The sequence below is a fragment of the Chanodichthys erythropterus genome, chromosome 2, assembly GCF_024489055.1.
Source record: "Chanodichthys erythropterus isolate Z2021 chromosome 2, ASM2448905v1, whole genome shotgun sequence".
Lineage (NCBI taxonomy): Eukaryota > Metazoa > Chordata > Actinopteri > Cypriniformes > Xenocyprididae > Chanodichthys > Chanodichthys erythropterus.
The window spans coordinates 9,997,028-10,023,040 of NC_090222.1; the positions used below are offsets into that span (position 1 = coordinate 9,997,028).

The following is a 26,013-nucleotide window of genomic DNA, read 5'->3' on the forward strand; positions in this document are numbered from 1 at the left end:
ACTGGCTGATCACCGGCACCTGCACCTCATCAAGCACATTCGATGTCCGGTCCTGTTTGCATTAACTTACCTGTATGCTTACCTTAAGGACTCCCCGTGATCTACTTACCTGTCTCCAAGAATCTCCTCATGTGTTCTCTCCTCTCTGTGTGAGTGCTCCGTGTCTCCAGTGTCTCCAGCGTCTCCAGTTCCAAGGTCATCGGTATCTGAAACCACAAAAGAACTCTGTCATCACTCTCCATCTCAAGAACCTGCACAACTTCACCGCTCACTCACCTGCACTTCAGCCATTGCTCATACTGGTACTCAATAAAGCTCCATTACCCGTGAAAGTCGGTCTCTGTACCTTCTGTACTGTAACAGTGTATACCAGGTTAAAGAGATGTGTTTTTAGTCTAGATTTAAACTGACAGAGAGTGTCTGCATCCCGAACAATGCTAGGAAGATTGTTCCAGAGTTTGGGTGCCAAATAGGAGAAGGATCTACCACCTGCAGTTGATTTTGATATTCTAGGTATTATCAGCTGGCCTGAATTCTGAGATCACAATAAACGTGAAGGACTATAATGCATTAAGAGCTCGCTCAGGTACTGGGGAGCTAAACCATTTAGTGCTTTGTAAGTAAGTAGCAAGATTTTAAAATCTATATGATGTTTAACAGGAAGCCAATGCAGTGATGACAGAACTGGGCTAATATGGTCATACTTCCTAGTTCTAGTAAGAACTCTAGCTGCTGTACGAGCTGTAGTTTATTTATCAAGTGGGAGGAACAACCACCCAGTAGAGCATTACAGTAATCTAGCCTCGAGGTCATGAATGCATGAACTAACTGTTCTACATTTTTCATTGAGAGCATATGTCGTAGTTTAGATATATTTTTAAGATGGAAGAATGTGGTTTTGCGGATGCTAGTAACATGGCCTTCAAATAAAAGATTGGTATCAAAGAGCACACCCAGGTTCCTAACTGACGACGAAGACTAAACAGAGCAGCCATCAAGTGTCAGACAGTATTCTAGGTTACTGCGTGAAGTAGTTTTTGGTCCAAAAATTAGAATCTCTGTTTTTTTCTGAATTTAGTAGTAGGAAATTACTGGTCATCCAGTTTTTTATATCAGCTATACATTCTGTTAATTAAGCGAATTGGTATGTTTCGTCAGGGCGTGAAGAAATATAGAGCTGAGTATCATTAGCGTAACATTGAAAACTAACGCCATGCTTCAGTGAGCAAAAATATAACAATTATCGAGCCCTATAAAAACTGTTGATTTATCAAATTGTTGATTTATGTTTGATTTTGTTAGAGAGTTGGAGCCTTTTACACTCCCCTAGTAAAAATTGTGGGCAGTGATGTTTGACTCTGACCTCTTCTGGAGTGCAGTCACATGAGGAAGCCATTTGGTAGTGAAAAAGAGGACAACTATTGGTCCTGAGATGGAAGATGAGAGGGCTGACTTGTGAGGTTGCACTCTGGGAAAAGGGAAATGGAAGTGGGAATTAAGAGATTCCCAGAGGGGGGATATGATGGAGTATTTTATCCATCATATAGAAAACAATTGTAGAATTTGTTTGCTTACTCTAAAAGCTAGAAGTGTTTTGAGGCCTCTTGGCCTTTGTAACTGTAAGGGTCAAGCAAGTGACCCTTACAGTGACGTACTTGGCCACTGAGCATATTTTGTTGGTAATTTTCCACCAGACAACAGGTGGCTGTGAAATGAACAAGACCATTATTAAGGGTGTCACGTGAAGGCTTCTTGCCTCTGGGGAGTATTGACTGTTTCATTTGGCCAATGGGAAAAGAGTTGACCATCAATTGGCAGGAGGCCATGAGAGACTAAGGTAAAAGGTGTATAGTAGTTGGCAGTCAGCCACCCTTACTAAGAAAATTGTCCCTTACATAAGTAACACCTGAAGTTTTAATTGGTGACATGACTATGGCGGAAAGGTCAGGGAGTACATGGGAAGGAGGTGTGGGAGAAGAGCCCCCGTAGATTATATCATGGAAAATAACTGTTAGGGTGAATAATAGCAGCCAATGATATTAATATGGTGTGTTTTAAGAGATAAGAAAAAGCCAATGATATTAATTTGGTGTGTTTTTAAGAGATAAGAAAAATGAATAAAATTGTTAATACTTCTAAAAAACCTGAAACTTCGACTCTGAGTTTTTCTTCAAGACCAGATCTGAAGGGACAAAGAAACATCAAATCTGCCACGACACCATGAGATATCCAGGCCAGAACTTCTGCCAAAGCCGGGTCAGTGCTTGGGAATCACCTGGCACTTGAGCAGCAGTGACAGGTGCACTTTGCACTTCTTTGAAGTAAAAGATGTCATCTTGAGCTCATTCTGGAGGTATGTCTAGTAGAGGCAGCCTAGACAGTCCATTTGCATTACAGTGCTGCTCAGGTCTTCTGTATTTGATGTCATACTGATGTACCAACAGCAACAGAGCCCAGCGCTGCATGTGATTTTTTGCCAGTGAGAGAATGCCGGTTTGGGGACCAAAGATAGTGGTCTGTGAGCAGGGCCCAAACAGGTATTGGTGAAATTTCTTGACACCGAATGCGATTGCTAAAGCTTCCTTTTGCTTTGGCATGCACATTCAATATTCAATATAGAAGGTTGCTCTGCTGTTACACGAAGTATCTGATATTCAGTTACAGACGACTGCACAAATCGTGCATACTAATGAAAACATTATAAACTGTTACCTAGAAGTAAACAACTGTAGTTTAAGCATAAGTCAGCCGCGACGCTGAGAATATCGAATAATCCTGTCTTTAGATACATTGTGAACTAATATTCTCAGTTGCACGTGCAATTGCGCATGTCTGCGATTTATATTAATGTATGCTCCGCCTTCGGAAACCGAAAATCTCAGAAACCGAAAATCTCGTAACACCGGTCAATTTAATGGCCCAATGAAAAATAATGAAAACCAGGACATTTTCATCACTTTATAAAAGACAGCCAGGACAGGACGTGAAAACAGGACATGTCCTGGGAAAAAAGGATGTTTGGTCACCCTAGTCTGTGTAGCTTGTCTTAGATAAGACCAGATAACTGTGATGAGGATGGTGACTGCTTATATAGGGACTGCTGATGAGTGTTAATGAGGGTGATGGTTTGCAGGTGACGGTGATTGATGAGCGAGTGCAGGTTTAGAACAGGATGAATGCTGGGAAAAGTAGTGCGGGGAAGGGGACTGAGCTGGTTGCTGTGACAAATGTTAATGTAAAAATACAAAATAAAATTGTATTTGGTTTCTTTTTTATGTAATGTAATGTTGTTTAACTAGGAAAATGTGACAACATTAGGTGGGACATGAATTTACATTTTATTTTTTAAGTGGCATAGGCAGAATTATATTTTTGGCCGGGCCTGGGCAAAAGCGAACGGGCATTTTCACGTAGGGTCTTTCACTTTCCTACATATTCCTTATAGCCAAAAGCAAACTAACGGACTCAATATATATATTTTTTTTTATTGAAAATAAACCTTTCCTTACAATAGACTCAAGAATTAGGGGCCAAGCACAGAATGTGCGTAGGCACCTATTGAAATCGTTAGTTTTTCTTATTATTATTATTCTTCCGCTCTGGAAGTCTATGGCAGCCCATAGAACCGTATGCTAAAAAGTTGTGAAATTTTGTACACTGATAGAGGACTGTGGCCATAGCAAATTTGGAGTCTCTAACTCAATCTCTCTAGCGCCACCACCTGTCCAAAGTTGCACTTCCATTTATGCTAATAATTTTTGAACCATATGGGCTAGAAACAAAATTTTTCCTCTGATTCCTTGGCTCATGACGATTCAAATGCATGCTGTCATTTTCTGTTTTGAATTATTCGAAAAACTCCTCCTAGGCCGTTGCTCTGATTTCCACGAAAATTGAACCAGATCATCTTGAGACCATGCCGACAAAAAGTTATCAAAAGCTTTTTGATATAACAATTAGTTCTCGAAAACTTCACAAATTAATTTGACAAAAAGCTCGCAAAATCAGACTTGAGGCTATATCTCCACGACGCTTTATCGTATTCAGACCAAACTGGGTACATATCATCACAAGCATGACTTGAGGCAACCTGCAGCGTTTCGGAGCAGCATCACCTACTCGTCCAGAGATATGAAAAATGGCTATTTTTGATTATAACTTCTGATGGTTTTGTCCAAAAATCATAAATATGGTCTTGTTAGATTCAGGGCATCATGCCGAGTCGAATAATGTCCGATATTCCCATGTCAGCCATTTTGGCCGTCGGCCATTTTGAATTTTGTGCTAAAATGCTGTATTTTATGAAGGTATTAGCATATCGTCACAAAACTCGGTATGGGTCATCAGCACAATGCCCTGAAGGTGCCTGAGAAGTTTCGCACCAGCACCACCAAGTGGTAATCACTTTGACTGTGGTCGACTTATTTTCAAAAGAGTCATGTCCTTAGACTCCTGAATCCCTGCTGAGTTCAACGATACCAAACATGCTAGGTTTCAACTAGGTTTGTCAGTCATGTTGAATTTTGCGGAAAACCTGCTTTTTCAAACTCATCCCAGACGCTTCATTTGATTGTCATGAAAATCAAATCAGATCATCTTTTGGATAAACTCAACCATTCTCAAATAACATGCAAATTAATTTAACGCAGATCACCCAATTTGGAATCATGGCTGTATCTCTGCAATGATTTATCATATTTAGACCAAACTTCATATTATCATCCCAAGCAAGACCAGAGCCTACATGCTGAGTTTCGTCGTAACGCCACCTACTGGTCTGGAGATACAAAAAAAGCCAAAATAGCCATTATTTTTGCTTATAGCTTCAGATAGGTTTGTCCAAAAATCCTGAAGTTGGTCTTTTTCGATTCCGGGCATCATGCCGAGTCGAATGATATCCAATTTTCCCATGTCGGCCATTTTGGACATTGGTCATTTTGAATTTTGTTTTAAAATGCTGTATTTTATGAACGCATCAGTGTACCATTACGAAACTCTGTATGGGTCATCAGCACAAGGCCCTGAAAGAGTCTGAGTAGTGCCAAATCAGCGCCACCTAGTGTTTTTTTTTCATATGCTTTTAACTTTTGATCTGGTTGACTTATTTTTACGGGAGTCATATCCTTAGCGAGTGTCATTGTCACCTCACTCTGACCAAACTACATTCATTTGGTCACAGTGCCATCTATTGGTCGAAAGTGATAAACCAGTAAATCTTTATTATTGACTGTATATATCATTTTCCAACTCTTTTGCCTTAAATGATCTTAATAGGTCTTTATTTGCTCACTGTTGCAGTTGGTCTAATGCTCCCAGCCATGTTGGCTGGCTTGTTGTGCCTTTTTTGCTTGGCCCCGTATTTGCTGCTTGCAGCTATATTTTTATATGTTTTTGGGGCCTTTGAGTTCAAAGTTTCTGACATATTCTTAAAGGAAGTAAAAAGGGACTTTATATCAGTGGAGAACATTCTAAAATTGGGATTAAAGTGAATTGATTCTGGCTTTTTGCAGACGAAATTTACCCAGAAGACAAAGTAATATTACAGTGTGATCAAGATTAACATTGTTAGAATGAAAATCTGAAAAAAAAGATAGATTCTGTAATTTGTACCAATTTGTTACAACAGAGGAATACTAAAATGAAAAATTCTGACCAAAAAGACTTAGAAAATGGGCAATAATAATGTAGATATAGAACTGATTCTTCTTCAGGGATACTTCTTCTGACAGGGATACTTTAAGTCACATTATTAAAATCTTTTAACGTATTTATAGCGTTTTTCAAATACATAAAATCAGAAAAAAGAAAGAAGGTGGTCCCCTTGAGCACTGAACAAATCAGAAACAAAAGAATATTTTGATTCACCCATTCCTTGAAAAAAAAAGTGATTTGTTACCAGACAGTACATTTTATTAATTTGTTTATACCTTTGTTATGTCTTGGTGTTCCTTTGATAAAAGATAGACATCCTGGGATTTGCCTGTTCTCTTGTGGCCCATGCCAGGATTTATTTGAAGTACTTTTTGCCTAAACTCTTTTGACTTACTTGTTTTGGATTCATACTGTATTTTTTGCATATGAAGATTTATTGGACATTATTGTCTTTAAGTCTACTGTGGATCTGTATCCTCTTCAGTCCCTGAACTGGATTCTTGTACTTTCTGCCTGTGTTTATTCAAGAGGATTCTACAGTAAGTAAAACCTTGAGTCCTGCCTGCCTTCATTATTTTAATGTTTACTTGAGACCAAAATACTGTTTAATGTAATGAACTCTGGACGAAAGATACAAAAACTCAACCCAAGGCTGTTATGTTTATAGATGATCCATAAAATAAAACATCGTGAACAACAAAGGTATCCAAGAAGTAATCTCTTGTTGGACAATACCTTGCAAACTGCCATATAACCACCAGTCGGAGCTATTTTCTTTAAAACAAGCAGAATAACTTTAATGGCATAAAATTTAAACAAAACATTTTGCAAATGTTAAAACAGAACAGGTTTCAGTTTACAGTAAAGACATTAAAAAATGGTTACTTTGAGCACAATAAACATCACGGTCAACACATTTATACAATATTATTATTAAATTCAAAAACAAAAAAGTTTACTCATGCGTATAATTTACGGTCATAAAGTAGGAGAATGTAAAAAAAAAAAACAATTGAGGACTAGCAATAAAAAAATATGGTAATACTTTATCTTACAGTGTCCTTGTTACTCGTTACATGTAGTAACGATAATGATTACTATATATTGTACATAATTACATGCAACTAACCCTTAACCACACCCTAACCCTAAAGTAAGTACATGTAGCTAATTATTATTGCTCAGTACTTAAATGTATAACTGCACCGTAACATGGACACTTTAAAATAAAGGGCAACCAAAAATAAATATAATAGATTCTATAAAAATATACACCTTACTTCTGCATCCGGACAGTTAAGATGTAGGGAATGCTAATGCAGGAATGCAGTGGTTTAGATCTCACTCTCGTATGTGTGCAAGTACACTTTTAGAGAGAGAATCTCCTCATAGGTTCTACTGGTACGACGATAAAAGTCTAGTCCTGTAAGTAACTCCACGTCCCGTAGGCGTGCTGTGTGTGTCTTCATTAGTTCCTCCACCCACTTTGACTCGTCTTCTGAACTCTGGGTGACAAGAAGTGTGTTTAACGTTGTTTTTGCCTCTGACTTTAATTTTAGACTAAGGGGGCGTTCACACAACACCATTTTCAACTAAAAATGGAAAACTTTTTCACATTTCGGCCATTCATTTACACAAAATGTAGTTTTAGAATTTATGATGTCATGTGCATGCATATTACGTCTTCAGTCGGTGCATGGTTTTTCTTTACAAAGCGACATCGCCAATTACTGCCCTAGCATGCATAATACAGTGTTTTTAACTGTTTTCACTTATCCATGTGAACTAGGATAGTTTTGACAACGTTGTCATTTGTACACAATAAGCACATGGAAAAGGAAAAAACATTTCCGTTTTTAGTACATCGTTGTCGTGTAAACACACCCTAAACCTGTACAATTTAAAGGGGCTATATGTATAATTCAGAAACCCTATTAGTGGTTTAAGTGGTTAGGCTGTTAAGTGAACTCCAGCCAACAAACCAGCTTGTGCTTTCACTCATGCTCACATAATGTACAAGAGAATGAACATGATTCAAGGCACTGATATACTCACGCAGCAGTTAAGAAAGCATCTGATAATAGCAATGTGGATATTTGCAGATGAGGTAACTGAAATTACACTGTTATTATAGTTTGATTATAAAGTATATTTGAAACTATAGACATAGATATTTCTATGTGAGACTATAGTTTGAATTAATCCCTTTTTTATTTGTATGACACATTGACATTACAGTACAAAATAGCTCTTTCGGCATTATCCTTAATATTGTATAAGCACTCATTTCATGTGTCACTGAATGGAAGAGAGGTTCCAGTGAGTGTGCATAATTGTCACATCCTTTGGATTTTCTCAGCGAAACCAGTCCTTCACATAAAAACCAGTCTACAGGCTTTCATAAGCTGCGTCTCATTTCTCTAGAGGCTGAATTTTGTAGGCTGCATATGTCATCAAGGATGTCTTATTTAAGAAAAGTAACTGTAATAAAATTGACTGTTATTCCTCAAGAGGTGTAAAATACCTTTCTTACTTTGCCATCTAATGGTTACTTTTCTTAAATGAGACCCCCTCAATGATGATGAATGTGGCCGACAAATGCGACCTCCGGAGGATGCAGCCTCTGAAATGAGATGCAGCTATAGACAACCTAGGAAGTTAGGGAAGGTCTCGTTTTTTAAGTTTCATTACAAGCTGTTCACCCATTGGCAATACAAAAAGTGATTAATACATGAAAATTCTTACACACAGCCCCATTAAACTCACTCAAATTATTCAGCTTTTGCATTTAATGATACACTGGGTTAATTTCACCCTTTTATTCTATAGCACATCTGTGACTTGCTGTTGTGTACCACTACAGGAAATAATTGAAAGTAATGAGAAACACATTTAGCAAGTATAATTATAATATAAGCAATGTAAACAGACAGCTTGCATTTTAAAGCACTTACATGAACTCAATAAAAATTTTGAGCTGAAAAGCTAAAATCCAAAATCCAAAAATCACTGTTTTGAATGGACTACTTTTCTAGGTGAAAAAACATAAGGTTATATATTATCAATATCAGGAGTAGAGCTATACATATGTTGAGGGGTATGCACATTCACAGTGGAATTTTTAAAAGCATGATTTTGATGCTCCTGTCCATGTAACTTGGCACAGGTAATTTTGGTAAGTGATTGTATTAGCAGAAATTCTTCTGACAGCTAAATAGTTGCATATTTACTATCTTACATAACAGTGATGTTGTTAGACGGACTGCTAAGCTTCCATTTACCGATGTATTTACTGTAAATGTGTGGTAATAAACAGCATGAAGAGGAGAAGAGAAGAAGAGGAGACAGGAAGAGAGAAGAAGAGGAGAGGAGTGGACTTACATTACAGGTCTCATCATTATCTGATCGATGTGGAAGGATGAAAGAGACCACACTGAGAGGGCCAGCACAGGAGTCAACAGTCTGTGTGTAATCCAGACAACTTGTAACAACAATGTAGTAATGAGTTGGGATTTGCACAGAGCCACTGACATATCTGTAAACAAAGAAAGGGTTACATACTCAGACTGCAGGATTGTATAAAATTATGTACATATTAGGGCTTGTACCACTTGTAAAAATGTTTGTTCTGTGTCAACTAGTCATGGATCAGGTAACATACTCGGTTACTAACGTAACCTCGGTTCCCTGAGATACGGAACGAGTACTGCGTAGCCTTTTTCAATAACGCAGTGTAACTGCACCGTCATTGGTTCACTCATAGACAAGTCATTGAAACAATGACGGCGCGGCATAGCTGCGTGACCTATGGCGAGAAAGCGCGCAAACTTTCCCGCCGAAATGGGCGGAGTTAAGGGCTATATAAGCAGGCGTTTCACCATAGGATTTCAGGCCAATCGACTGAAGCGACGACACTGAAGCCGCAGCCTCGTGGCACGGCAAGTAACGAAGTACTTGTTCCGTATCTCAGGGAACCGAGGTTATGTTAGTAACCGAGTACGTTCCCTTTCGATACTTTACTCGTACTGCGTATGGGGAACGAATTCAACCGCGCCGTGCCACGGCAGGGAACGACATAGCTTGTTTTGGACACCGAGAGGGGACCAAGAGAGCAAGTAAGAAGGCCAAAGCCGTCGTTAACCCTTGTTACACTACAAGAGAAGATAACTCCTGAGTCAGCGAGAGGCGGGGCTCGAAGAGGCCGCCTGATTACACCGAGAGGACCCGAGCTTGTAAGGTCGGAACGTCCAGATGATAGAACCTGACAAAAGTGGATGGCGAGGACCAGCTGGCCACCTCACAGATGTCTTTAATGGAAACTCCATTAGACCAGGCCCAGGAGGAAGCCATTCCTCTAGTGGAATGGGCCCTAACTCCTATGGGGCATTCAATGCCCAAGGAGGAGTAACAGAGATTAATCGCGTCGACTATCCAACGCGAGAGACGTTGCTTTGAGACCGAAGACCCTTTGGTGCTTCCACCAAAACAAACAAAGAGCTGATCTGACTGCCTGAAAGGCTGTGATCGCTGTGTCGTCACACTCCACGGGGACTATGTTGCGTGTGGAACACCAATCAACAAAGACCGACCATTTCTGGGCGTAGAGGCGTCTCGTGGATGGGGCTCTCGCCTGAGATATGATATCTAGTACGTCCCTGGGGAGGTCAGCCGGCTCCCATCGAGGGACCAGAGGTGTAGAGCTCAGAGCTCTGGCTGGGGGTGCCAGATTGTTCTGTTTGCCTGAGAGAGGAGATCCCGTCTCAGGGGAATGGGCCACGGGGCTTTCATGGAGAGCCTGAACAGCTCTGAGGACCAAGTCTGGCTCCTCCAGAGCAGGGCCACTAGAAGGACTCTGTGTCTGTCTTCCCTGACTCGCCTGATGACCTGCTGGATCAGTGCGATCGGGAGAAATGCGTAAAGGAGTGTGCTGGGCCAGGTGTTGGCAAGCACATCGAATTTCTTTGAAAAATATGTTGGGCAGTGAGAGTTGTCTTCTGAGGCGAAGAGGTCTACCTCTGCCCTCCCGAAGAACTCCCAAATCTTGAGAACCGTCTGGGGATGGAGCATCCACTCGTCTGAGGGGACGTTGCTCCGTGATAGCATATCTGCACCCAGGTTGGTCTTTCCAGGTATATGAGTCGCCCTGAGTGACTGAAGCCTTGGCAGTGCCCATTCCAGAAGACGTTTCGCCAGAGCGCATAGGCGGCTGGACGAAAGACCGCCCTTGTGATTTATGTACGACACCACAGTCATGCTGTCCGATTTGACTAGGACGTGGTGTCCCGTCTAGTGGACCTGAAACGTCTGCAGGGCTTTCATCATTGCCAACATTTCGAGGCAGTTGATATGAAGATGGCTCTCTTCGTGGGACCACGAGCCGAAGGCCGGTCTGCCCTCGCACAGAGCCCCCCAACCTGAGTTGGATGCGTCCGTCGAGAGCACCGTCCTTCGTGACACCGCCTGTAGGGGTACCCCAAGACTGAACCAAGCAGGGTTCATCCAAGGTTTCAGTGCTGAAAGACAGGCCCGATTGACCTTGAGACACAAGCGGCCGTGCCGCCAGGCATGTGGAGGGACCCGGAACTTCAGCCAGAACTGCAGCGGCCGCATCCGAAGAAGGCCGAGCTGCAGAACTGGGGAGGCGGAAGCCATCAGCCCTAAGAGCTTCTAGAAGAGCTTCAGAGGAAGATAGGCTTTGTTCTTGACGGAAGCCGCAAGCTGCTGTATTGCCAGGGCGCGCTCTGGTGAGACCACTGCCGTCATGCGGACTGAGTCGAAAACTGCCCCCAGAAAGGAAATGTGTTGGCTGGGGAGCAGTGAGCTCTTGGCTAGGTTGAACCTGAGACCCAGGCATTGAAGATGGCTGAGGAGCACGGATCTGTGGTGTTCCAGCTCGACTCGCGAATGGGCCAAAATGAGCCAATCGTCGAGGAGCCCGGATTCCCATCTGTCTCAGAGGGGAAAGCGCTGCGTTCATGCACTTGGTAAAAGTGCGAGGAGCCAGAGACAGCCCGAAGGGCAGGACTGTATATTGGTATGCCACCCCCTCGAACGCGAATCTCAAGAATCGCCTGTGATGGGGGGCTATCTGGATGTGAAAATATGCATCTTTCAGATCCAGTGAGCAGAGCTCTTTTAGTCTTCCATCCCACAGCCGCGGGAGGACAGAAGTGAGCTGCCACTGCTTCGTCCAGGGGCGGCAGATGCTCGTAGCCCTTATCTTCCGCGCTGTCGACAGCAGTGAGGGCAGAACGGTGCGTCGTGTGGAGGCCGGCGGAGTACTGAGCACGCCACGACTTCATAAGCTCCTCGTGCACCTCTGGAAAAAATGGAGCAGAGCGCTGGCAAGGGGCCTGGCGGCGGCCTGGCAGGAACCACTCATCCAGGCGGCTACTCGAGGTCTAGCTCTTCCACTGCTCTGGATAGGATGCGGAAGAGCTCAGCATCCATACCCTGGCCGTGATCAATGGACTCCAGAGGAGGCGGGGGAGCGGGGTTGTCCGGCTTGCTAGCCCATCCTTCCGCTTCGGAAGCCGCAAGAGACATGGAGTCATCCGGCTCTTCGTCAGATCCTCCAAACGAGACGAGGTCGCTCGCATCTGCAGAGGGACGCTGCTCAGGACGGGAGAACATGACGGGGGATTGTTCTCTTGAGGGAGAAGGCGAGGCACGTGGGGGCTGGGCCGACGTGAGCTCGCACAACTCCGGGCGCTGAGTCGCTCTACCCCGCTGTCTCTTCCTGGCCGGCTCGCGGGAGGAAGGAGACGGGAGGAAGGAGACGGGAGGGCGTGAGCGGCGAGATCGCCTTCAGTGAAGAAGGCGACCCGCGAGCGCAGAGAACCGAGGCTCATGCTCTCGCAGTGCGGGCATGAGGCTTCAGCGAGTGCACCGTCGGCGTGGGACTTGCCCAGGCACGCGACACACTCACACTCAGGGGCTCTGCACGTGCCACAAGAGTGGCGCGGCATTTGGAACAATGCCGCCACCGTTATAACGGCGATTGGGGGGCTCTTTTAGAGCGGCGAGGGCCGCGGAAGCTCTTTTAGAGCGGTAGAACCGCTGAGGAAAACGCTCTTTAGAGCGGCAATAAGCCGCGGGAAAAGCTCTCAAGGGGCGCGCCGGATGGTGGCAGGAGACACGCTGAGAAGGCGGACGGAAGCGGGAAGCAGGAGGCGGGCGTCAGCGTGGGTGCCGGCGCTGTCTCCGACCTGCGAGTTCAGCTGGGTCCGCTGCGGGAGCCTCTTCGGACGGCGGCGAGAGCTTCTTCAAGGCGGCGAGCTTCCTGGCTTCAGATGGAGATCAGCGAGGAGATGCGTTGTCGTCGTTGAAGGAGAAAGGACTGAAATCCTATGGCGAATCGCCTGCTTATATAGCCCTTAACACCGCCCATTTCGGCGGGAAAGTTCGCACGCTTTCTCGCCATAGGTCGTGCAGCTATGCCGCTCCGTCATTGGTTCAACGACTTGTCTATGAGTGAACCAATGACAGTGCAGTTACACTGCGTTATTGAAAAAGGCTTCAGTAACGGGGAAAAAGGGAGACTTTTTTTGTAGTATTGAAGTATTGAAAGGGAACTTTAGTTTCAGTATTTGAATTTACACAAGATAAACACTGTGGAGTCATTTACACCAGATAAACATTGACCCACAGTTCAGTCAACTACTGGTACTTTTTTGGATAACTAGTACAGTCAAACTGTATGCATACGTATGTCTACACACCCCTGTTTAAATAGCTGGTTTTGTGATGGAAAAAAAATGAAATAAAGATAAATCATATCAGAACTTTTGCATGTTCAATGTAAAAAGTACAACCTATGTAATGCCACTGAAAACCAAAGCGACACATTTCATTTCACATTTTCATAATAAAAAAAACTTGTAATAACTAACTGCATAAGTGTCCTGAAATAATACCTAGTTGATGCACCCTTTGATTTTATTTCAGCAACCAAGACTTGCCAGAAAGAGTTGCATGCTACATGCTGTAGGCCTCTTGACAGCCTCCTTAACTAGATTTCTTTGTCTTCTCATCAATTTTGGAGAGCAGCCCTGGTCTTGATAATGTCATTGTTGCGCCATATCTTCTCCCACTTGTTGATGACCAGTGTTGGGGAAAGTTACTTTTAAAAGTAATGCATTACAATATTGCGTTACTCCCTAAAAAAGTAATATTTTGGTATATTTTTGGAAAATGTAAAGGCCCTTTCACACCAAAAGTGAAATGAACAAGCTTCAGGTTGATCACAATTTGGTTGTGTGCTTCAGGTTGCAGTACATCCAAAGACATTTTTGCTTTTTAGTATGGTTGAATTGGAGCATCGAAGGTCAGACACAATTGGTTAACATTGGTTAATAAAGTGAGATTAAATACATAAAGTATATTAGCTTAATTTAATATATTTAATTATTGAAGGCTTGTGCAATATTCTGACATGGAATTTCACTGTTTTTGTTTATTTTGAGGAATTCTGACTCTATTTTTGTGCAAGTGAGATGAGTAAATGCTAGAACCACAATAACCATCATCTTTACACATAATGCCTCTGCACTTACTCTTGATTTCTCTCAACATGGCGACAAGAGAGCTGTTAGTCAATACATGGGAAAACAATGTAACTTGCGTTACTTATTTGAAAAAGTAACTCAGATATTTTGTTGTAAATTTAAAAGTAATGCGCTACTTTACTAGTTACTTAAAAAAGTAATCTGATTACGTAACTCAAGTTACTTGTAATGCGTTACCCTCAACATTGTTGATGACTGTCTTCTTCACTGTGTTCCTTGATACAGTATGGGTGCGTGCACACTTGTAGTTCGGATCGTTTGGTTCATTTGGTCCGGACCAAAGAAGAAAAAAAAACATTTAGTCCTGGTCCGGTTAGCGTTCACATTGGCAATTTTATCACCGAACCAAAAGATACCGAACCTTAAGTCATAGGGATACATACACAACGTGATTGGTCGGATTTTATGACGTATTGCCTATTTTGAGACAGAACTTACCGAACATCCAAAACAGTGCTGTTTGCTGAGGTAAATGCGCTCGTAGCGGTGCGTAGCCTGCATGTGATGGTATTTTGGCCAGCTGGGAACTCGTGAAGAGCTTATAAAATGTGTAAAGTAGTCAAAACACCGGCGGGAATCCATCCGTCACACACACAAATGATCTGCTGCATGGAGACGCGCGTCTGATGCCTGTGATGGGCAAACTCGTGACTATGACAAGAAAAACCGACATGCGTGAGGATTCTGTCCTTTTTAGGGTCTCGTCTTCCTGTTTTTGGTTCGGTTACATGTCTTTGGTCCGTGTTGCGTTCATATATCATTCGAACCGCACCAGAGTTCGTTTGGAAGCGGACCGAGACCCATCTTTTCAGCGGTCTCGGTCCGCTTGTTTGGTGCGCACCAGGGTTCGGATGGCAGCGTTCACATATGTTCAAATGAACCTCACTATCCGAGCAACCGCACCAGGGTTCGTTTTAATCGAACCAAACATGACAAGTGTGAACGCACCCTTTATCTAAGGCCTTGGAAAAATGTTTTTTTTTTAGCCCTCACCTGAGCAATACCTTTCAAAAATGAGATCCTGTTGAGGCTTCGTAAGCTCTTTGTGGCCTGTAGCTCTTGCATTAGACAGGTGTGTACTATTTCACATGAACTTAATGATTAGTTAATTCTGAACACACTCACAATCGCAACTATATCACACTCATGCAGATTATTTTATTTATTTATTTTTTATCTTTTTCTTCTCTGGAATGCGTCACTTTGGATTTCAGTGGCACTGCATAGGTTGTAATTTTTACATTAAAGGTGCAAAAGTTCTGATATGATTTATCTGTTTCATTACAAAAACCAGCTGTTTTAACAGGGGTGTGTATACTTTTTATATACACTGTATGTGCACTTAAATGAATGAAGGTCATGTATACTTGATAGGTATTAGAATACAACTTACTGTTTTACTGTCTCTGCTGAATCTCTAAGACCATTGTAATCATAGTCGAAGATGGGCCCGACGACCACATTCACTCCATTTCTCTCACTAGCATAACGTTTAACAAGTGATTTTTGGAAATAACCCCACACACCTGAAACAGCAAAGCAAAGATACAAAGACAGAGACTGTATGATGAATTGTTAAAAGACAGTTAGGATGATAAAAGCATCTTTAAAGGGCAGAACAGAGATTGAAATTTATTAGAGATTATAATTTCAGAATTTTTTGGTACTGTGAATTCTAGAAATTTGCTGTAAATCTAAAAAAGAGCATCTTGTGCTTCAATGGAAAAAAAAAAAACCTGACCTCTTGTACATGAGTCTGATAAGATACAATACAATAGCCTATGATATGATAATACATTACTTCATTGTCAGACAAAGTGTGATTTTTTTTTGCATCACAGTATCTATGTTCAGAATTCCTCAAACCATCACACAAATGTATACATTCAGTCCTCATGGTAAACCTTACAGTCACATAATATGAATTTCTACATTTTACATTACATACATAAAACACAATTTAAATTTTATTCCCATAATACCATGATTTCTTATTAATTTGCAAAATCACCTGATGCACAAAAAAGTACATTAAACTTACTCTTTTAAATCTTGGAACCATGTACCTCTGGTTTGATGGTAATGATACAAATTCATTATTCAAGTTACATGCACACATAGCAGTGTCACAGATTTGCATATTTGTGACCTAGAACAGTGCTTATCAAACCTGGGTGTTTGTTCATTTTCCTATGCTGTATGCTATATTTAGTTTTGGTTTCCTTGGTTTATGACTATGTCCTCATTTGTTTCTATGGTTAGCCATAATGTTCTCCTGTGTCTTGTTTAGTTCCCTGGTTTGTCATGTGTATTTAGTTTTCAGGCTTAGTTGGTTGGTTATTGTCATTGTTTTGAGTTGTAGTGTTGTAACACTTTAGTATAGGGAAAACATATGAACTATTAACTATGACTGTTCCCTCAATAAACTCATAATTTACTGCTTATTAATAGTTAGTAAGGTAGTTAAGTTTAGGTATTGGGTAGGATTAAGAATGTAGAATAAGGTCATGCAGAATAAGGCATTAATATGTGCTTAATAAGTACTAATAAATAGCCAATATTCTAGTAATATGCATGCTAATAAGCAACTAGTTAAAAGACCCTAAAATAAAGTGTTACCATATTACTTCTGCAATATCTTGCATGTTCCTGGTTAAATTAGATATAAAGTTTTTGCTTTGGATACTCCATCATCTTTGAGTGATTACTAAAAAAGAAAGACAGAGAGCATATTCTGCTGTAAGCTATGGAATGGGTTGTGTTCCTCTGTGGGTGGCAGCTCAGTTAACTGCCTGAGCCCAGCACAGCTAATCTAAAGCAGACACAACTTTCATCACTGCACTCTCCTTTCACCTCTGCTGCCAAACCCTCTAAATACACATTTACAGATTCCAGGCAGATTATATGTGGGGAGTCTATTTGTAAACCTGAACAAGTATAAAGAACATTTTATTTACATCTAAATTATGTTTTCTGTGAATATTTGTGTAAGCATTTTTGTTTGGGTGTCTTTGTGAGGACTCATTTCCTATGAGGGGATGCAATGTATGTGTACAGTTCCTTCTTCTGAAACAGAGGTGGCTCTCGGGTGGCCTGTTTTAAAAGTCCCACCACAGGCCACACACACATACGGCTTCTAATTCACAGACAGATGTACAAATGAATTCACCTAGAGTGAGTGGGCACACACAAGAACATATGCACACTTAATTTCATTTTAACCTTTTTTTTGTAGGGGTTCCTCCTCCTATAAAGTTTGCGTCTGAAAGAGAAAATCTTACAAATGCATATGCAATAAGGTCATCCATTAAAAAATTAACTGTCCATGTCACAATTATGTTCTGTTATGATCATGTTTTCATTATATTTAGGTTCTGTCTTCCCTATGCCTGTCATTTAACCCAGTTTGTCTAATTAGTCATCACGTTCACCTTTTCTGTTAATCATCTTATTAGTTCCTATGTATATATACCCTGTGTTTTCCTGCATTTCTTGTCCGTTCTCGCCTATGTAATTTTGTGTCCGTTTGATATCCTGTATTATCATATATTAAATACTAATATTAAACACTATTCAGCTTAATCTTCTTCATCTTTGTGAGTTCAACACAACCAAGTTGTGACAGAAGAACGGAGCAAACAGTGATTTTTCTGTGGTGTTTTCCCTTTTGTGTGTGTGTGTGTGTTTTTCCCAATGGATCTACCTGCATTCCAACTTCTCTGCCTGGAGCAGGGAGACCGTCTGCTGGAAGAACACACACAGGACTTCCTCCATCTTGTGTGCCAGAAGCAATTAACAGATATGGCATAGTAGAATGAACAGAGCGAGCGGTCTGTTAATTCAAGGCATGCATTACAGTGGACATTCCCAGAGAAAATTTCACTGCATGCGTGGAGTGGGTGCTGGTGAACAACAATTCATTGTTCACCATTGGCTTGGCAGAGGACAACACAAGCACTCTGCATCCAGATGGAGATACAAGAGTCAACTACAGACCGTGGACTTCAGCCTGCCATGACCTACGAAACTGAGCCTGAAGAGAGGATGGAAAAAGTAATTGCCCTGGAGCCTGAACCACAAGGTGTGTCTGACCAGGTGTGTGAGCCCACAACATTGTGCATCGACGAGGGAGGGTTTGTGAAGTACGCGGGCTGGGAGGAGAGCTCCACCTACAATTCCGCCGTGTTGGATGTGTTCACTATGGTCGCTGGAACATTTTTGGGATTATGGGGGTATTTGGTGACATAATTCCCGTGTTTTCCCAATCCCCACTGGTTCTGCCCAGTCCTGAACTTCCTGTTTCCCCGCAGGTTCTGTCCAGCCCTGTATCTTCTGTGATCCCTCTCCAGCTTACTCTAACAGCCAGTACCTCAGCCCTGCCTCCACTGGTACCCTTCAGCCCATCTTCATCTCCTGCACCTAACCATGTGGATCTGCTTAAGTGCTTCAGGCCACCAGCTCTGCCTAGTCCAGGGGATCCCCTGGCTTCGCCTCCAGCCTCAGTTTCACCGGCTCCTCCTCAGTCTTCAGGTTCCCATGTTCCACCTTGAATGTGGCTCCACCTCAGTCTCCAGTGCCAGCAGTGTTGTGTGGGCTCTTTGGCATGTCTCCATCTCCAGTGGCATCTCCATCTGCCTCTCAAGTCTGCACCATGGCTCCTCCCGCCTTTGGGGCCTCGTCATGGCTAGTATCTGCATCAACATCTGGCTCCTCCTGCTCCAGGCTCCTCCTTGGCTCCTCCCACCCTCCACTTCCCCTTGGACTTTTGTTTTGGACTCTAGTTTTGTTTTGCCCCTCTCCATTTCCTCGTCCTCCTCCAGAGCCCTCCCTCCTCTGATGTACTCTTTATGGCACAAGGACGCGCCTTCTGGGAGGGGGAGCTTCTGTCACAGTTATGTTTTGTTATGATCATGTTTTCATTGTATTTAGGTTCCCTATGCCTGTCATTTGACCCAGTTTGTCTAATTAGTCATCACGTTCACCTTTTCTGTTAATCATCTCATTAGTCCCTGTGTATACAGTGGCATGAAAAAGTATGTGAACCCCTTGCAGAATCTGTGAAAATGAGAATTATTTTAATAAAATAAGAGGGATAATAAAAAATGCATCTTATTTTTTGTTTAGTACTGTCCTGAGTAAGATATTTTAAATAAAAGATGTTTGCATTTAGTTCACAAGACAAAACAATAGCTGAATTAATTAAAATAACCCCATTCATAAGTATGTGAACCACTGATTCTCAATACTGTGTGTGGTTACCTGATGATCCACAACTATTTTTTTTTTTGTGATGGTTGTTCATGAGTCTCTTGTTTGAAAACTCTTGTGTGAAAACTTTTGAACAGGATGAAGATGTCAAAATTTTTCTTATTTTGTTTAAATATCTTTTTTTTTTTCATTTAGTACTGCCCTTCGGAACCAACAGAAGATACTTGCATGTTTCCCGGCAGAAAACTTAAGTACAATTTACCTTGATATTTGAATTCAAAAGTTTTCACCCCTCGGCTCTTAATGCATCGTGTTTCCTTCTGGAGCATCAGTGAATGTTTGAACCTTTTTTAATAGTTGAGTTTGAGTCCCTCAATTGTCCTCAGTGTGAAAAGATGAATCTCAAAATCATACAGCCACTGCTGGAAAGGGTTCAAATATGCAAAATGCTTGAAAACTGATGAATCTGCAGGAGCTGAAGAATTTTCTGAAGAACAGAGCCCAGTTTAACTGCTCAGGACAAACAATAGACTCATGTACAACCATCACAAAACATAAAAACAGTCGTAGATCATCAGGTAACCACACACAGTATTGAGAATCAATGGTTCACATACTTATGAATGGGGTTATTTTAATTAATTCAGCTATTGTTTTGTCTTGTGAAATAAATGCAAACATCTTTTATGTAAAATATCTTACTCAGGACAGTACTAAACAAAAAATAAGATGCATTTTTTATTATCCCTCTTATTTTATTAAAATAATTATTTTCACAGATTCTGCAAGGGGTTCACATACTTTTTCATGCCACTGTATATAACCTGTTTTCCTGCATTCCTTGTCTTTTCACATCTATGTAATGTTTCATTTGATATCCTGTATTATCTTCTGCGCTTCGTCATTAAAGACTATTCTACTTAATCTTCTTCATTTTCGTGAGTTGAACACAACTGAGTTGTGACAGTCCCTAATTTTTCCACTGGGTGTCTTTAGTAAATCCTGACAGTAGTTTTTAATGTCAAAGGAGGGTTTGCGCTGGCGCAAACTGTTAGTAAATCTGGCACAGTGCTTTATATATATTTTTTTTTAATCTAATGAATTCTTAAAATTCAGTAAATGACAGAACCCATTTTTTTTATTATTTAATTTCATTTGAGGGTGTGTGTGGGGGGAATTTAATTTCATTAACATTATCTGTAAGTTGTTGATTAGATTTTGAGATTAGGGCGTGGCACTCAAAAATGGAGGCAGATGAACGCAAGCTTGCAGGGGCAGGGTTTCAGCACACTAAATGAAGTTACAAGGGTATATAGCATACTACTGGTAGTGATGATATTTCTCCAGCATCCCTGCTCCTTCCCTTCTCCATTTTTAGGCTTATATTTGTCACTTTAGGTATGGCTGGCTACTCAATTCAAGATCAAACTTTCAGATATAAACAGCACATCAAATCTGTTTCCCCCTTGCTCTTTAGTTATATGATCAAGCAAACTAATTTTCACCAGAACGTCCAAACATGACATTTTGATTAATTACAAGGTCAAATTTAAAAAAGAAAAGAAATATATCCATGGATGAATTTTTCACAAAAAGATCTATAACATGCATTCACTAAAAATATTTTAAGACTTCAAGACCTTTAAATGGTTAGTTCACCTAAAAATTATGTCATTAATTACTCACCCTGGTGACACTTTACAATAAGCACTCTTAGCAATGTAAACTGTGTGTTCTCTATCGATATTGTTCATTGAAGCTTACTGTATTATGTAGAAGAGTATTGTGAGAAAAAGATTGAGTGAGCGAGTTTATTACCTGCATTCAGATTTAACATTTTTCTTCAGTCAGTCCTATGTTCATAATAAAAAATCTGTTTAAATGTCCGATGTATTATCTTGTCCTTTTAACAGTTAAAGGTCCCATTGCATGAAAATTTCACTTTATGAGGTTTTTTAACATTAATATGAGTTCCCCTAGCCTGCATATGGTCCCCCAGTGGCTAGAAAAGGCGATGGGTGTAAACCAAGCCCTGGGTAAATTGAGAAAATTAAAGCTCAGACGGCCCAATCTGGAATCTTCCCTATATGTCGTCACACGGAGAAAGGTTACCTCCCCCTTCTCTGCTTTGCCCGCCCATGAGAAATTAGCTACTACAGTGAGATTCAAGCACAAAATTTTTTTCCTCGAGAGACATCATGCCTTGTAAACGAGCGAAGCATGGCAGTTGCTCAGTCAGTGTTTGGATGTACAAATGAACACCTTAGTATTTTTTTAATTCCTTTTTTTAATTTAATTTTCTCTGGTAATGCGCCAATACAACTTCCCATAGTTTTGTATGTCTGCGCCACACATTTCACCAACGACCGTTTCCTCAACGTGGGCCAATACAGCCCAGTTACTGTTGCTAATGTAAAGGTAGATAGCATCAAGTATGTGTGTGAATACACACACTGTAACGTGAGTGTTGTACATTTCTTTGTTGTTTGGATATCCGTTCTGCTGTTGGCGCATGCGATATCCACATTTCCAGATTGCAGAACTTGATGTAATTGTAATAAGATTGTAAAAACTTTTAAGATTTATGAAATATAAAATATGTAAACAAATAAATGATGTTGGCATGGTAGCACATTTTCCACAACGGCACCTATCCGAAAAGGTATTTGTAATAATGGCAGAGGTCTGACTAATTTAGTTGCGCTGGTTAGTTTCTATAGTTGATAATTATATATATACAAACCCGATTCCAAAAAAGTTGGGACAGTGTACAAATTGTGAATAAAAAAGAATGCAATAATTTACAAATCTCATAAACTTATATTTTATTCGCAATAGAATGTAGATAACATATCAAATGTTGAAAGTGAGATATTCTGAAATGTCATGTCAAATATTGGCTCATTTTGGATTTAATGAGAGCTACACATTACAAAAAAGTTGGGAGAGGTAGCAATAAGAGGCCGGAAAAGTTAAATGTACATATAAGGAACAGCTGGAGGAGCAATTTGCAACTTATTAGGTCAAATGGCAACATGATTAGGTATGAAAAGAGCCTAAGAGTGGCAGTGTCTCTCAGAAGTCAAGATGGGCAGAGGATCGCCAATTCCCCCAATGCTGCGGCGAAAAATAGTGGAGCAATATCAGAAAGGAGTTTCTCAGAGAAAAACTGCAAAGAGTTTGAAGTTATCATCATCTACAGTGCATAATATCATCCAAAGATCATTCAGAGAATCTGGAACAATCTCTGTGCGTAAGGGTCAAGGCCGGAAAACCATACTGGATGCCCGTGATCTTCGGGCCCTTAGATGGCACTGCATCACATACAGGAATGCTACTGTAATGGAAATCACATTTACTTCCAGAAAACATTGTCGGTGAACACAATCCACCGTGCCATTCGCCGTTGCCGGCTAAAACTCTATATGTCAAAAAAGAAGCCATATCTAAACATGATCCAGAAGCGCAGGTGTTTTCTCTGGGCCAAGGCTCATTTAAAATGGACTCTGGCAAAGTGGAAAACTGTTCTGTGGTCAGAAAAATCAAAATTTGAAGTTCTTTTTGGAAACCTGGGATGCCATGTCATCCGGACTAAAGTGGACAAAGACAACCCAAGTTGTTATCAGCGCTCAGTTCAGAAGCCTGCATCTCTGATGGTATGGGGTTGCATGAGTGCGTGTGGCATGGGCAGCTTACACATCTGGAAAGGCACCATCATTGCTGAAAGGTATATCCAAGTTCTAGAACAACATATGCTCCCATCCAGACGCCGTCTCTTTCAGGGAAGACCTTGCATTTTCCAACATGACAATGCCAGACCACATACTGCATCAATTACAACATCATGGCTGCGTAGAAGAAGGATCCGGGTACTGAAATGGCCAGCCTGCAGTCCAGATCGTTCACCCATAGAAAACATTTGGCACATCATAAAGAGGAAGATGCGACAAAGAAGAAAAAGAAGAAAGCCTGTAATAGACAAGAATGGGACAACATTCCTATTCCTAAACTTGAGCAACTTGTCTCCTCAGTCCCCAGACGTTTGCAGACTGTTATAAAAAGAAGAGGGGATGCCACACAGTGGTAAACATGGCCTTGTCCCAACTTTTTTGAGATGTGTTGATGCCATGAAATTTAAAATCAACTTATGTTTCCCTTAAAATGATACATTTTCTCAGTTTAAACATTTGATATGTCATCTATGTTGTATTCTGAATAAAATGTTGAAATTTCAAACTTCCACATCATTGCATTCTGTTTTTAATCACAATTTTTACAGTGTCCCAACTTTTTTGGAAATGGGTTAGTAATATATATATATATATATATATATATATATATATATATATATATATATATATATATATATTGTTACAGATCCCTTGTTCCCCTGGACTCCATTTCCCAGTATCCTCCTGTTTCCACACCTGCACTCACTTCCCTCGTCAGTTCCTCATCATCACTCATCACCTGCACCTGGACTCTATTGTCAGCACTCCCCATATATTGCACTCACTCCCTGCACTCCTTGTCCGTTCTCTGTTTATGCTAAGTGTATGTTGGATGTACTCTGCCTTAGTATTCATTAAAGTATTGTATTATTGTGGAAATCCGTGATCTGCTTCATCTCTACACCACCATACCGTAACAGAAGAACGGACCAAAACGTTGGATTTTCACAAAGAAAAAAAAATGGAGACTTCCCCCAGCTCCTTGGCTCCTGCTCCTCCAACGCCTCTCACTCTGACAGCCAGCGATCGCCTTATCGGGCTCCTGCAGGTAGGTCGTTCGCTGGAGAGGTATGTGGAGGAGTTCGTTGAGATCGCTTACTTGTCTGACTGGCCTGAAGCAGTTTTGATCTCCCTGTTTTTGGATGGATTGGATGACGACACTATCCGTTTTGATGAACCTGTTTTTTGTTTCTCCTTAAGTGAAACTATCAATTTAATTTTGTGGTTAAATGGCTCCAAATTCTTTGTGGATGAGGTTCAGGATAAGTGTATGTCTCCAGTCCATCCAGAAACACGGTTGGCCGGGCCAGTCAGTCAACCTCCGTCTTCCTCCGCATACCCCTCCAGCAAACTCCCTGCCTGCCCCATGCTGGACCCACATTCCTCTACTGGGCCCAGTAAGCGGAGGAGGAGGAAGAAAGCGGCTCCAGTGTCTCCAGAGCCCGCTCCAGTGTCTCCAGAGCCCGCTCCAGTGTCTCCAGAGCCCGCTCCAGTATCTCCAGGGCCCGCTCCAGTATCTCCAGGGCCCGCTCCAGTATCTCCAGAGCCCGCTCCAGTATCTCCAGAGCCCGCTCCAGTGTCTCCAGAGCCCGCTCCAGTGTCTCCAGAGCCCGCTCCAGTGTCTCCAGAGCCCGCTCCAGTGTCTCCAGAGCCCGCTCCAGTGTCTCCAGAGCCCGCTCCAGTATCTCCAGAGCCCGCTCCAGTATCTCCAGAGCTCGCTCCCGTCCTTACGGGCATTTTAATTATGTATGAAGGGATGGACTGGGCACCTCTTCCAGCCTCACACAAGCCGCCCAGTGAAGCGGCCTGGCTGATAGACTTCTGGGCCGAGCCAAGTTCTCCAGTCTCCGCCGAGCCAAGTTCTCCAGTCTCCGCCGAGCCAAGTTCTCCAGTCTCCGCCGAGCAAGCAGCGCCAGTCTCCGCCGCCGAGCAAGCAGCGCCAGTCTCCGCCGCCGAGCAAGCAGCGCCAGTCTCTGGAGACACTGGAGCCGCTTTCTTCCTCCTCCTCCGCTTACTGGGCCCAGTAGAGGAATGTGGGTCCAGCATGGGGCAGGCAGGGAGTTTGCTGGAGGGGTATGCGGAGGAAGACGGAGGTTGACTGACTGCCCGGCCAACCGTGTTTCTGGATGGACTGGAGACATACACTTATCCTGAACCTCATCCTGTCTCCGCCGCCGAGCAAGCAGCGCCAGTCTCCGCCGCCGAGCAAGCAGCGCCAGTCTCCGCCGCCGAGCTTACTGCCCCTATGAACTGTGTTTCTGAACCCGCCAGCTCTAAGACTGTTTTCCCTCCCTGCCTCCCTCTCCCACCTCCATCCATTTTTGTTTACACGGAACCTCCACCTCAAGCCCCCTCGCCCAGATCTCCACCTCGGACCTCTGGGCGATTACCTACACCTCGGCTCCAACCTCCCTCTGCTCCACCGTTACCCATCAGTCCACCAGCGTCACCAGTATCCATCCTGCCTCCACTCACACCTTGTGCACTCGTCAGCCTGCCCTTCCCTCTGGACTACACTCCTCCGTCTCCGCTCCGTCACTCCGTCCCTCAGTTTCAGTTGGCTTCCTCACTCCCCCCGGTGTTCTTTTTGTTGACTGTCCTACTGCTTCCACTGCGGCCTTCTGGAGTCCCGGCTGCGCTTCTGTCGGCAGAGCCTTTGGTTCCGCCATCTCCCGCCGGTCCTTCTGCGCCGACTGGGCTTGACGGCGTGAGGACTTCAGCTCCTGACTCGCCATGGCGGCCCACTGCACCTGACCCGCCATGTCTGCCCGCTACATGTCTGCCCGCTGCACCTGACTCGCCATGGCTGCCCGCCGCACCTGACCCGCCATGGTCACCTTCGGCTCCTGACCCGC

The 26,013-nt window shown here is 42.5% G+C and overlaps 1 protein-coding gene across 2 annotated transcripts in view; it reads right to left on the bottom strand.

Moving 5' to 3' along the window:
* Positions 1 to 6,594: 6,594 nt before the first annotated feature.
* enpp2 (ectonucleotide pyrophosphatase/phosphodiesterase 2) overlaps positions 6,595 to 26,013 on the bottom strand; it is a 54,980-nt gene continuing 35,561 nt past the window's right edge. For both annotated transcript variants that reach the window (XM_067392300.1, XM_067392309.1), the window contains exons 23-25: positions 15,613 to 15,745; positions 9,034 to 9,187; positions 6,595 to 7,157 (exon numbers count right to left, since the gene is read on the bottom strand). In XM_067392300.1, coding sequence (XP_067248401.1) covers positions 6,987 to 7,157; positions 9,034 to 9,187; positions 15,613 to 15,745 — 458 coding nt within the window. In that variant the 3' untranslated portion in view covers positions 6,595 to 6,986. The remainder of the gene's footprint in view (positions 7,158 to 9,033; positions 9,188 to 15,612; positions 15,746 to 26,013) is intronic.